This window comes from Eublepharis macularius, chromosome 2, assembly GCF_028583425.1.
Source record: "Eublepharis macularius isolate TG4126 chromosome 2, MPM_Emac_v1.0, whole genome shotgun sequence".
Classification (NCBI taxonomy): domain Eukaryota; kingdom Metazoa; phylum Chordata; class Lepidosauria; order Squamata; family Eublepharidae; genus Eublepharis; species Eublepharis macularius.
This window is the reverse complement of record NC_072791.1, coordinates 200237731-200250861: the sequence shown is the minus strand read 5'-3', so window position 1 is coordinate 200250861 and position 13131 is coordinate 200237731. Positions and strand designations below refer to the sequence as shown.

At 40.4% G+C, this 13131-nt stretch overlaps 1 protein-coding gene across 4 annotated transcripts in view; it reads right to left on the bottom strand.

Annotated features, from left to right (window-relative positions):
* MAP3K20 (mitogen-activated protein kinase kinase kinase 20) overlaps window positions 1-13131 on the bottom strand; it is a 136712-nt gene that overhangs the window by 58721 nt on the left and 64860 nt on the right. For all 4 annotated transcript variants that reach the window (XM_054970460.1, XM_054970463.1, XM_054970461.1 and 1 more), the window contains exons 9-10: window positions 12784-12858; window positions 3314-3420 (exon numbers count right to left, since the gene is read on the bottom strand). In XM_054970460.1, the coding sequence (XP_054826435.1) occupies window positions 3314-3420; window positions 12784-12858 (182 nt within the window). The remainder of the gene's footprint in view (window positions 1-3313; window positions 3421-12783; window positions 12859-13131) is intronic.

The window sequence follows — 13131 nt, the reverse complement described above, 5'->3', positions numbered from 1 at the left end:
GCCCTTTGTGGCATAGGTTTTTTAAAAAAACTTAGGGGGGGGGGAAACTGGCTAAAGGAGACATGACAGTTTTTATTATGCATGGTGTGGAGAACTGGATAGAGAGTTTCAAAAAAGACAAAAGGAACTATTTCTTCACAAAGAGCAGAATTAACTTATGTTAATTCATTGCTACAAAATGAAGCAATCGCTGCTTGTTTTAAAAAGGACAAATGCATGGTCTCCACCGGTAGGTATTACCCAGGATGGCTCAATGAAACCTTGATGTTAGGCAACGCTGCCTCCAAAATGCCAGTCACAGGGGAAGTGGGGGAGAGGCAGCAGGGAGAAGCAATTGCCTTCTTGCCCAGCTTGTAGGTTTCCTTGAGGATGAACAGGATGCTGGACTATATGGCTCCTTGCCTTAGTATCTTTGCTGCAACAATTTCCCTGGCACACAGGAGGCATAATTTCAGCTTGAAAAGGTGTGTGATGTGAAAGTTCAACAAAAGGCTGCAGTCTTGCATTTATTTGCTAGGATCTAAGTCCCACTGAACTCCATGGAATTTACTTCCAAATATGGAAGTGTATTTAGGATTAAGCTAATAATTAAGTTTTAGGATTTGAACATGATTTTGTTTTCATCGAACTTTTATTTCTTTATGCCTTCATATCAGATTTCACCCTTCTCTAATGCAGTTCTCTGTTTCAATCAGGAGATGGCGCAATGAAATATACTCTTCTGAGAGTGGTGCCGCCGCCGTTCACTTACACTCTCTGCTGAGTCAGTGGAGGAATGTCAGTTCTAAAACAAGCTATTTATATTCCTGTCATGTGACCTGGCTCCAGCTTCCTACCATGTGCTCACTTTTTCCACCCATGCAATAAAATTCTCTTCTTATCAGCGCACTTTAGAAATCCTCTTAAGTTCAGGAAGTTTTATTTTGATAAATCCTATTTGTCTTTATTTAAACACAATTCTTTACAACGTCCAAAACCTATACTTTTCTTGGGTGTTACTCTTCCTCTTTTGCTTCTTTGAAGAGAGGCAGGCACATAACTAGACTGTGTCCCCCCATCTACATGGCTAATGGCCAAATATTCTTAATTTAGACTACTGCATAGATTGTCTGGTTACTATCCTCTGCTTATACAGCTCTGTTTTCAGTAGGCCTCTAAAACAAACTTAAGCTGAGCTGTTTTACATTTTGGAAATATGTGATAGATGATGAGCATCTGTAAAAGTGAGAGTCAGACACACTTTTAGAAGGACATGAACCACTTATTAATGTTGTTAATGCAGGTATAAAATGCAGGATATAATGTGTAAGTCTCAGTGCATTTCAGCTTAATATCTTCTCGCACATAGGCCTCTGTGCCCACATTTACCAGGACTCAGCAACAAAGTGGCTGGAATCCCCTGGTAGTTAGTTAGATCATGTACTGCATGCTTGATACCCCCCCCCCCCCGCTGTGTACTTTGCTTGGGTTCACCAGTTAGGCAGCAGTTATAAAAGGGAAAAGATCCCTACAGGAGTACACGCACACAGTTGTGCAAACACTTCCAAAACGAATTCAAAATCTTCTGTTGCCAAGATTGCACATGCACGCTAACTTCTCAGTAAACTCTTTATAAACTATCATACTAACAAATTATGAACAAATGAATCTGTCCTGGGCCATTACATTTTGCTGTTTAGAATTCAGACCTGATCTTATTAGTCATTCACAGCTCTGGCTCAGAAGTCAAATGAGACATTTCTCCTGAATGTCATGGGAATAATTTGGGATGCAGCATAGGGACTGCATCTCAAGGAAGTCCACAGAAATCAAGGATCTGCACCTTGAACAAATGGAAGCACCTTCCGCTCACCCAAGGGGACTTTTAAATCTTACTCAGCAAGCTTCCAACAGTGGTGTATACAGATAATTAAAGGCATAATACCAAATGCAATCCATAATCTTTGTCAGTATATATTGCTAAAAATCGCCATGGCAGAGTCATAATAACAAAGATACAACTGTATGGCAGTAGAATTTGTGCAACTCATATGCACCAGGATATCTACCTATTATACTGCAGTGTCATTCTATTTGTGATGTTGCAGTACCTTTGTCATTGGCATTCTCCTTCACCTCTATGTACTGACATAATAGGCAGATGTAAGGGTGTTTGGCTGCGCACAAGACTGTGGTCCAAGTCTTAGTTTTGAACTAACACCACCACTGGGAAAATCCATGGCTTAAATCCAAGAACTTTTTATGAATACACTTGTGGCTTACCAATAGACTTAAATGTAAATTATTGTTTGTCATTTAAATGTAAAGCCAAGAGCTGTTGCTGTACAGCTTCCAATGCTTAACTATAATAGTGTGACGAAACAAACTTTCATATTCAGTCATCAGATTTCAGAGTTAGATGGCCTAGACTAGGGCAGGGCAGACTTTTAAGTTTCTGGGAGATATTCAATACTTTTTTCAAGAGGCTTGGGAGCTAACAGTCACAAAATGGTAGCTCAGTGGATACAGTCACAAAATGGCAGCTTGAGCGAAAACTACAGTGTTTCAGAGCAGGACTACAGTGCTTAGGGAAACCTCTTCTCTGCTGTTTTCCCACAGCACAACCCTCCCATAGGGTTGCCAGCCTCCAGGTGGTAGCTGGAGATCTCCCGGAATTGCAACTGATCTCCAGGCAACAGAGATCAGTTCCCCTGGAGAAATGGCTGCTATGAAGGGTGAACTCTATGGCATTATACCTGGAGGCCCCTCCTCTCCCAAAACCCCACCCTCTCTAGACTCCACCCACCAAATCTCCAGGAATTTCCCAATCTGGACCTGGCAACCCCATCCCTCCCTACCATTGTAACTTGCCCTTCGGGGGGGGGGGATATACAGTTACTTCTATGTTTTCCATAGATGAGGCTAAAAGCAACTTTAAATTCAGAGGGGAAGAGTCAATAGCATGTGCCTCTCCTGTCCAGAGCAAAGGTGTGTATGGAGAAGGAGGAGAAGAAGAAAAATGCTGATAGGAAAGGGTACTGGTGCACTCATTTTCCTTCCAAGGACAAAGGTGCGTGTGTTTGTGTTCATGGCTTCTCCTTTGCATGAAAGAGGAGAGAAGCTGCTGCATAAGCGTTAAAGAGAAGGATAAGAAAGTGATTACAGCAGTGCTGGAGGATTATTTTTAATGGCTTGGAGAGAGACAATCGTAAGCATCCTTCTGCTCACCTCTAGCCTAGACCATGCATTTAATGAACTTCCGTATTTTTCACCAAACACTTTCCTTTTTTCTCAGATCATTTCATGCGCCCAACAAACAAGTAGGAAGACTTACTGCCACTCTGCCTTGTTGTGCAGGAATGAGTTACATTGGTCTGGAAGGTTGCTATCATTTGACATGGAGTCCAAGATTGAAATGATCTGCTTGAACGGGGGCCTTTTCTGAAGAATAAAGTGGGAGGGGAGAGGAATTTATACATTTTTATAATGTGTTTTTATAATGATTTATAATATCACAACATTAATAGAATTCTCCAAGGGAAACTGCAAATACAAAACTGAAAACATATATTGGGTTGCTGTCTAGATAATTACTAGGTATACAAGTCAAGAAAAAATAATTTCAACGATAAGAAATGTAACAGTGCATTTTCAAAATATGTTTTCGTTCCAGAGAGAGAGAGAGAGAGAGAGAGAGAGAGAGAGTCACAAACTTGAAGTGTAGCAAAGGTCTAACCTGAATGGACCTTCTATTTGCAGCTTCATTATTCATGGACAATATGATAATGGAAGGGCCCCTTACAATGAAGTCCTAAACAGATTATACCCTTATAAGCCCATTCACTTCAAAGAACTTATAGTTCTGTTTAGAATAGTATAGTTCTGCACTTTTAAGTCTACTTGTAGTTATCTACTTGTAGTTGTCATTTTTAGGGAATAGAAAGAGAACTCCCCCAACAGCACTATAAGGAGGGCAGAGAGAAGCTTCTTTACCACCCTCAATGCCTATTAGAGGCGGGCACGAACTAAAATACAAACCAAAGTTTGTCACAAACCGGGCCGGTTCATGGTTCATGAACTGGCAGTTCGTGGAAGCTCATTTCTTACAAACTGTGATGAATTTTAGCCTGGTTCATTTGGTTCGTATTTCGGTTCATCACTTGTAGACAGCCTGGCGTCGATCAATCAGTTTTCTAGGCAATGAGAGGATGAGCTCTCTGCAGACCTTCCGCTGACCCGGAAGTGATGTTTTCATGAACTGAACCAACTGGTTCACGAACTGGGGCTAGTTCATGAAAGTTCGTGAGACATGAGAAACCATGAACCGCACGGTTTGGAATTTTCCCAGTCCATGTCCATCTCTAATGCCAACTTTGGCAAATCTATACTTTTGCTTTACATCATATCAAGATTCATTCTGATACTCAGCCTGGAAATTAATATGAAGAGGCTTATTTATAGCTTGGTGTTCAAATGGTTTCCTAATTTTAATTATTTTTATGATTTCATCATGTTTTACTTTGTGAGACATCTGAAGCAGACTTCTGAAAAGCAGGACATACATTTTCTAAGTAAATAAATATCTGAGACAGAAAAAAAATTGCTGTAGCCCCCCCCCCCCCACATCCTAGGAAGCTATAGCTAGCCATGGTACCAGCATTAAGTACAAATACAACTTGAAGAAGTCTTGAACACTTTAGTTTATCAAGTATTTTCACTGTCAGGACTTGAAGGGAACACCTGTGAACTTAGTAGCTGTGTTTTTGATGTTGTTTAGCCAGCTCTGCTTTTGAAACACTGAAGATTATTAACAGTGATGTGGCATGATATGAAACTGTGGTCCTTTGGGAAAGTGTCTGCTCTACAGATTACGCATAGGGTTACCAACCTCAAAGTGGGACCTGGTATACTCCTGAAATTACAACCATCTTCAGACAGCAGAGGCAGCACTGGAGAGAAGAAACTATGGTGTCACATCCCTGTTGACCTTTTTCCCCAACCTCCATCCTCCCCAGGCAAATCTCCAGGAATTTACCAAGCCTTAGCTGACAACTCCAATTACATATTTTGATTAAAGGAACCAATATGGGTAACTTTCAGACAAAATTACAGTGCAATCCCAATCGGACTTACACCCAGGGCTCATTTCGAGGGGGAATGCGCAGGAACGCAGTTCCAGTAGTTCCCCAAAGAGGTCACATGACAGGTGGCCCCACCCACCTGACTCTCAGCCATTTTGGGCCCGTTTCAGCCTGGACTGGGGCCGAAACGGCCCGGATCGGGCCTCTGATGGGTGGTGGATCACTCTCCCACTCAGCAGCGGCCCGATCCTGACCATTTGGGGCCCCTTTATGACCATTTTAAGCCCCTTTTTGCTATTTTGGGCCCAATTTTGACCCTGCATGGCCAGGATTGGGTCCAAAACAGCCAGGATAGGTGATGCCAGGGGGTGTGGCATATGCTAAAGAGTTATGCTAATGAGTTCCTCCAGCTCTTTTTCTACGAAATGACCCCTGCTTAAACCCTTCTTATTGGACTTGGAAAACAATCTCTGGAAAATGTAGCTGTGTTTGGGATTGCACTGAGAGCAAACTGAAACAGGTCTACTAAAAATCCCACTCAAGTCTATTCTGTAAGGCTTAATTCCAGAAAAGTGTTCTTAGGATGGCACAGTTAATTACTTAAACCCATAATTTAAAAACAAACAAGTTTTCTATATCAGTATTTAAAGTACCAATATTGGTATGTCCACAAAGTTATACAGCCCTTTTTACTAGTTTGCCTACTTGTACATCTCCACCTAACTCCAGGTGGTCAAAAAATAACAGGGCAAAAATAAATAACGAATTTTTATAAAGCTTTCCTGATTCATTCCTTTTAGGGCATTCTGATTAAATATAGGCAATCATTCAAGCCATTTCTGTTCATCATTTTACTGTGCAAATTCTGCTAACAGACATTCAGGAAAAAATATTAGCTCAAAACTGAAAAACTATTTTTTAAAAAAATAAAAGATGTTTGCCAAAACAAACATAGAAGCAAATGAACAATGACTAGGAGGAGATTCATTTGTTGAAATCTGCAATTAAAAAGAAATCTCGAAATCTTTATCTAAATGTTATTCCCCACCAACATACACACACACACAAACTCCATTTCCAAATATCTAAGAAACAAGTTAAAAAGACATTGGTTAAAAACTTTGAAAAAATTTAGCCATCCCATCTGGAGCTTGCTGCCCTCCCTGTCTTTCTGTTTTTTGCAGCCATTAATATAAATGCATCTGCCTGATGAATGTACACTTCATGTATCTGAAGAAGTGAGCTCTGATTAACAAAAGCTTATGCTGGAATATATCTTCTTAGTCTTCAAGGAGCCACTAGACTTCTGCTTATTGTACTACTACTGACTAACAAGGTTACCCATCTGGAATCACAAGATTCTAATTCAATAGCACCTTAAAGACCAACAAGATTTCCAGGGTATAAGCTGTTGAGAGTCAAAGCTCTCTTCCTCGATATTCCATCTGGAATCATCTCATTGTGACAGCTAATCACACAAGTGCTACTTATGGTGAGAGCGTAGGATTTTTTTTTTTTTAAAAAAAGCTCTTCTGTGTAAAAAAAAATCTTAACTCAGAAGTTATCAAACAGGTTGCGCAGTTATTTACATTCCTGTTTTATTTAGGTGACAAATTCTTAGCATGTCTTCAAATCTGGTCCTCGAAAAAACTAGTGATACTATCTAAACAGTATTATTTGGGCGTGCTAACTGACATTTTTTAATCTTTTTTTTAAAAAAAAACCAATACGAACATTTTGATTACAAGACAACACAAGTCAAGATGGGCCAGCAATAAGTCAGAAAGCCTGTGCTACGTACTACTGATGAAAATCTGATTATTTGAAGGCAAAACCTGACTCAACCAAAGCAGTCATAACTTCCTCGCATTTCCTCCTTCCTTTATAGTTCCTTTTGTTACTCTGGGGAGGGGTAAGTAGGATAATTGTTGAAAACCTGGGGGGGGGGGGAGTCACAGTTAAAATGTTTCTCGAAAGAGCATTGCCTCCGATAGTCTGTTTGACAGACCCCAGACAAGGTTGAGACAAAAGGTTCAAACCAAAATGTAGATACATAATAAAGGGATGATGCATATTCTTCTCGGCATCACGCCTGTAATTATACCATTTCTGCTAAAATTACAGATGCAGCAATTAAAACGTGCATTTTAATTTGGGTGCACAAAAACAATTAGGAACAATGCTGAGGTGTCTCTCCCAGGCAGATCCAAGTGATTTTCACATTATAAGAAAGAGACAATTTCTTTATTTCAAATGTCAAACAACATAAAAAATGTCAAATGCGTAACAAAAAAAAAGAGACAAGTGCTCTTCTGTGCAAGAGCTGCAGTATTGAACAATTCACTGAAGGGCTTTTTTGTGTGTCTGTCGTTTTTTGGTCCATCTGCACACAATTCTAAGACAACTGCTGAGCAGATGCTATTCCCCCCCCCTCTCATGTACCATACACACTACCCCTATTCAACAAGCTCATATGCAAATATTTCCTCCAACAACTTCAGCAAAACCCAACATTTCAGGACATGCCATATAGTTTACTACACATTGGCTTGGCACAAAAGAGTACCATGGCAGCAGGTGCTCACTTGGCACTATATCATTTCCACCTGTTGATATCATTCCATAACTGATTCCTAATGGAGAGTCCTAAGGCTTGCTTCAGGAGCTCATGCCTCCCCGTGGATCCCACATGGACAACGACTGGCTACAACCTTACAGTAATGAATGTGAATGAGGGTATAGGAAAAGAATGAGGATTTCCAGGTGGGAAGGCAGCCACTACAGATGCTGTCCTGAAGCTCCGAGATTTTTAAGGTTTTTTAATTACTCTGGTGATCTCTAAATGTTTTTATCTTGTTTCAACCAAGACTAAATTCTTTGCAACCTTTTACTCACTACATTTTAAGTCTATAGAAAAAAAATCCTATTGCATAATGGTACCCACTGATTTAGTGGCAGTTTCAAGGGATTTGTGTTCAGGCTGGTAAATCTTCCAGGAAAAGATATGGGGGGGGGGGGAAACATATGGCAAAAATTTCTTGAATTAAAACTGTGTCAATGTTGAATTCACCAATCATGGGATTTACATTGTACTTTTCAAACTTGATGTAGTAAATATATTTTTGTAATTTTGAAATAATTTTCACTGTGGTTATTGTGTGACAGATAGAAAGTTATTCACAAACATGATTCACCTCAAGGCAAGAGATCAGGTTCTCTTATCAGTAACTAAAATATATATTGATGGGATCCAGGTTCAAATATGCATTCTGCCATACAGCTCACAGGATAACTGGATCCAGTTTCACTCTCTTAGCTTCACAAGGTTGTGAAGATGAAATGGAAAGGGGGAGGACTATATATGTTACTCGGAGGTCCCTGGACCAAAATTGGGATTTAATAAGTGAAAAACAGACAGAATTTCTCATCCCTGATCTAATAATTCCCACTTGTCAATGTTGTATGCCAATCAACATTATATGTTAAGTGTTTATAATGAGTTGGACAAACACTTGTTTTCTGCTGGCAGAAAGGTACATCCACCGCATTGTGAGTGTGGGCACCGGGTGGGGTGGATTCTCACTGATTATTCCTCCCACCATCACATTGCATTCAGCAATGTTGTGTAATGGGGGTCCCTAGAACCTTGGGAACAGCATTTTGAGAGGTGCAGTGTACTACAGCAGGAGTCTGGAACATGCCTTCTGTAAGTATTTTGGATCTGATCCTTACTGCACAGCATACGCTGTATATATAAATATCACACGAATTACACACAAAAACCATACACAGGACAAACAAATCTACAAAACCACCAGTGAAAAATGAAGAACCGACACTGTTGACAAAACTATTAATCAATATTAATCAAAAAGAAATGAAAAAAGAACATTTGCCTGCCCCTACTGAAGGATAGGAAACAAGAGATATGTGATCAAGCTGAGGATGGCCCATATTACTCAGGATGGTGAACAGCAAAGAGGCTAATGAAGAGATCCAACAGGCTTGTTTCAAACCGGGGAGACAGGCAACAGAATGGCAAGTGAGAGTCTGTATAAGTAAGGGTGCAGTGATCCACATAGGGCCAAAAATATAACCCTGGGATACATGTAGGTTTTGCCAAAGGATAAGTAGTAGCCCCAGGAATCATATCACATCAGAAAAATGGCATGAGAGGAAAGATGAAGCCCCTTCTACATGTGTTCTTACTGTTACCACAGGGTTGGGATCCCATACGCAACAGGTGTACTCTGTAATGTGTGAATCTACTTTCCAAGCTCAATGAAAACACCATCTCAATGGGCAGTGGTAGTGAATTAATAGCCAATTTCATTATGGTAAAAGGAATTGAAAATAAAACCAAAAGCATCATAATATCTGAATCAACTTTGCAACCACATCAGAAAGAGTATATGTTTTTGGCTGTCCCATCTCAAAAGAATATTGTGCAACTAGAAAAGGTTCAAAAGATGACGACTAAAATGATTAAGGGGTTGGAGCGCCTTCCCTACAAAAAAAGACTAAAGAGTAAGGGGCTTCTTTGTTCAGAGGAACAAGATATAATTATATAAAATTATGCATACTGTGGGGAAAGTGGAGAGAAGATTATAGAGGCCTATACCCATCCATATTTTCGCATTTTTATACAAGTGCATCTTTTAAAATGCCAAATTAAAGCAACTGACCTGCACAAGGGATGGTGGACATTTTTTTCAAAAGAAGAAAGTGAAGAACACCACTGAAAAACCAAGAACAAAGATACATGGTACTAGAGGTAGCAGAACAACAACAACAACAACAACAAAGAATCCTGGATGGTGTGTGAATACTTGATATTGATCACAGAGAGTGACTCAAAGCATAAACCAAAAAAAGAATAGGTAACAGGTTATTTAGATAAGCATGTGCACATGCGCACACACACCCCATATGCAAAATAGTGAGCTACATAAAACAAATAACTTTGTAGTACAGTAAGCACAACAGTCATAATGATGCAAGACTAGTGTACTACAAAAGTTATTCGTTCTGCATATGTCATCCTTCTAAGCCCATATAATCTTTTATCCCTGTTTGGTTTATGCTTTGAGTCACTCTCCATAACCAATAAGCACACACTATCCAGGATTCTTTGGGGTGCTTTTTTGTTCTGCTACCTTCTCCTCATTCAGTATCTTTCAAGGAGCTGAAAACACCTAGCACCAAAGGAAAGCACTGCATATACACAAGAAGCTGACCATCAAAGTCAATATCATCTACTCAGAATGACAGAGGCTCTCCAAGGTCTCAGGCTGAGGTATTTCACATCACCTACCACCTGGAAATGCTGGAGATTGAACCAGGGACATTTTGCATACCAAGAAGATTACCACCAAGCACAGTCCCACAGGCTTTCTCCACCTTAAATGAAGGGGCAGGAGGCAAAGGGAACAATGGTATGGATTAGAGATGGGCATGACCCGAAATACGAACCAAAGTTCGGCAGGAACCAGGCCAGTTCATGGTTTGCGAACCGGTGGTTCGTCAGAGCCCATTTCTGACAAACTGCCACGAACTTTAGGCTGGTTCATTTTTCGGTTTGTCACTGTGAACAGCCTGATGCCGATCAATCAGTTTCCTAGGCAATGGAGGATGGACTTTCTGCAGACCTTCTGCTGACTCGGAAGTGACTGTTTGCTGACCCGGAAGTGACTGTTTGCTGACCCGGAAGTAACGTTTTCACAAACCAAACAAACCAGTTCACAAACCGGGGCAGGTTTGTGAAAGTTCGTGGTTCGTAAAATGTGACAAACCATGAACTGCACGGTTTGTTTTTTTCCTGGTTCGTGCCCTCTCTACTTAGGATCCAAGGCTTTGCCTGTTAAAGCAGCGTTCTGAATTAGGTTTCTCAGGCTCAAAAGCGAATCCTGAGAACAATGGAGAGGAACAACAGACTCCCTGCACCACATTTTAGCTTTCCCTACTCAAACAGCATCTTCTTTCATCTGTACATATTTCCTAACTAACAGTGCAATCCTAAGCGAAGTGAGACTCTTGTAAGAGCTGTGAAGTCAATGGGCTTAGAAGGATGAAACTCTGCTTAGGGATGCACTGTAAATACTGTTTCTCCTCAAGCCCCAAGCATAAAATGCACACTGTGTCCTCTCCCCAACTGGTCCAAACTTCAATTCTAGCCATACTTTATACTCGTCTCACTCCCCTTTTCAAATTCACCACTATTATTCTGCTCTCTCAGCCCCTTCCTACTTTTTTAAGATCTAACTCTGCCTTTCAGGATCCCTATTTATTTATTATTTATTTACTTCATTAATAATTTGCCTTTCTCCCCAATGGGGACTCAAAGCAGCTTACATTGTTTTCCTTCCCTCCATTTTATCCTCACAACAATCCTGTGAGGTCAGTTAAGCTGAGCATGTGTGACAGGCCCAAGGTCACTCAGCAGATCTGGGATTCAAACTTCAGTCTCTCAAGTTCGAATCCAACACTCTAACCTCTACACCACATTGCCTTTTTTATTAGATGAGTCCAACTCTCTGCCTCCCAAGATCTCTGCTGTAGTCTTCAGCATTCAATTTCTAAAATAATAAGCTGGGAACCACACATTTCTAAACAGTGTCCTTCCTTTCCAATAGTAAAGAGTCCAGTAGCACCTTTAAGACTAACCAACTTTAATGTAGCATAAGCTTTCGAGAGCCACAGCTCTCTTCATCAGAACTTTCGAGAACTGTGGTTCTCGAAAGGTTATGCTACAGTAAAGTTGGTTAGTCTTAAAGGTGCTACTGGACTCTTTTCTATTTCGCTACTACAGACTAACATGGCTAACTCCTCTGGATCTTCCTCCCTAATATGATGGGAGTGTATGCTGATAGTGTTTACTCTGTAAATTCTGCACCTATCCCAAAATACTCTTTTCCATATTTATATTTCCAGAGAAATACCATGAGTAAATCAGTTCCCAGCAGAAGTCTTCCTTCCACTCAGATGGCATTGGGCTTCCTTTTAGCTTTACAACAGGCAGCCATAGATTCACAGTCTGGCCAAACCATTTTCTCTTAGCCTTAATTCAAAGGTGTAGAGAGAATGGACTGAGTGCGCTGATCTCTAGGTGCGATAAGTGGTAAGAAGGTAAGTAGGAACTCCTAGGATCAGGGCTTTTTTCTGGGAAAAGAGGTGGTGGAACTCAGTGGGTTGCCCTTGGAGAAAATGGTCACATGGCTGGTGGCCCCGCCCCCTGATCTCCAGACAGAGGGGAGTTTAGATTGTCCTCCGCGCCTCCTACTACATCTTGTAAGCAGTGCATGGAAAGATCTGCCAATAGAACGATATCAGAATAAAATCTAATTTAGACTCAAATGGGTTTTCTGTCAGACACAAATGGCATGAATGCTGACATCCAATCCCTTATGCAGATGATTCAGTGACCCAAAAAACCCTGGTTCCCCTAAGAGATCCAACTATCAGAAGACATACTGAGCACTGCAGCCTAAAAGCCTGTCTGATGGTTGGCAACTTTTAAATTTTTTTATCTTTTTTATGTTTTTATTTGTCATCTTCTGTCATTCATTTTGCGCTTAGACTAATCTTGTAACAACATTTGGCCATATGCAATAAAAATCTATCTCCCTACTTAAAATCCTATAAAACCATTCCAGCAAATTTTAACACAACAGAACTAACACACATACAGTGATAAAATTTGACGATGTTTCATCAGAATAAATACCTTTGGATCTGCTTCCCAGCACTGGTGCATCAGTTCTGCAAAGCTTTCAGGACAGCTGCTAGGAATGGTCAGTCTCTATAATGATTATAATGGAAAAAGTTAGACAATCCAAAAACCAGAAATTAAACAAAAGAAGATAAAGCTTAATGCCCTGCACGCTATTTTCCATTCATCATTTACCTATAACAACATGCAGAAACCAGATTGCTTTGTGCTACATATGAAGCAAAAGAATGTGTACCACACTGAAGTAGACAGCAGTGAACCAAATTCAAATTCAAGCAGTGAACCAAATAATCCCAATTTCTCAATCACATCTCTTGGGGTTAGTAGCCAATATGATCTTGA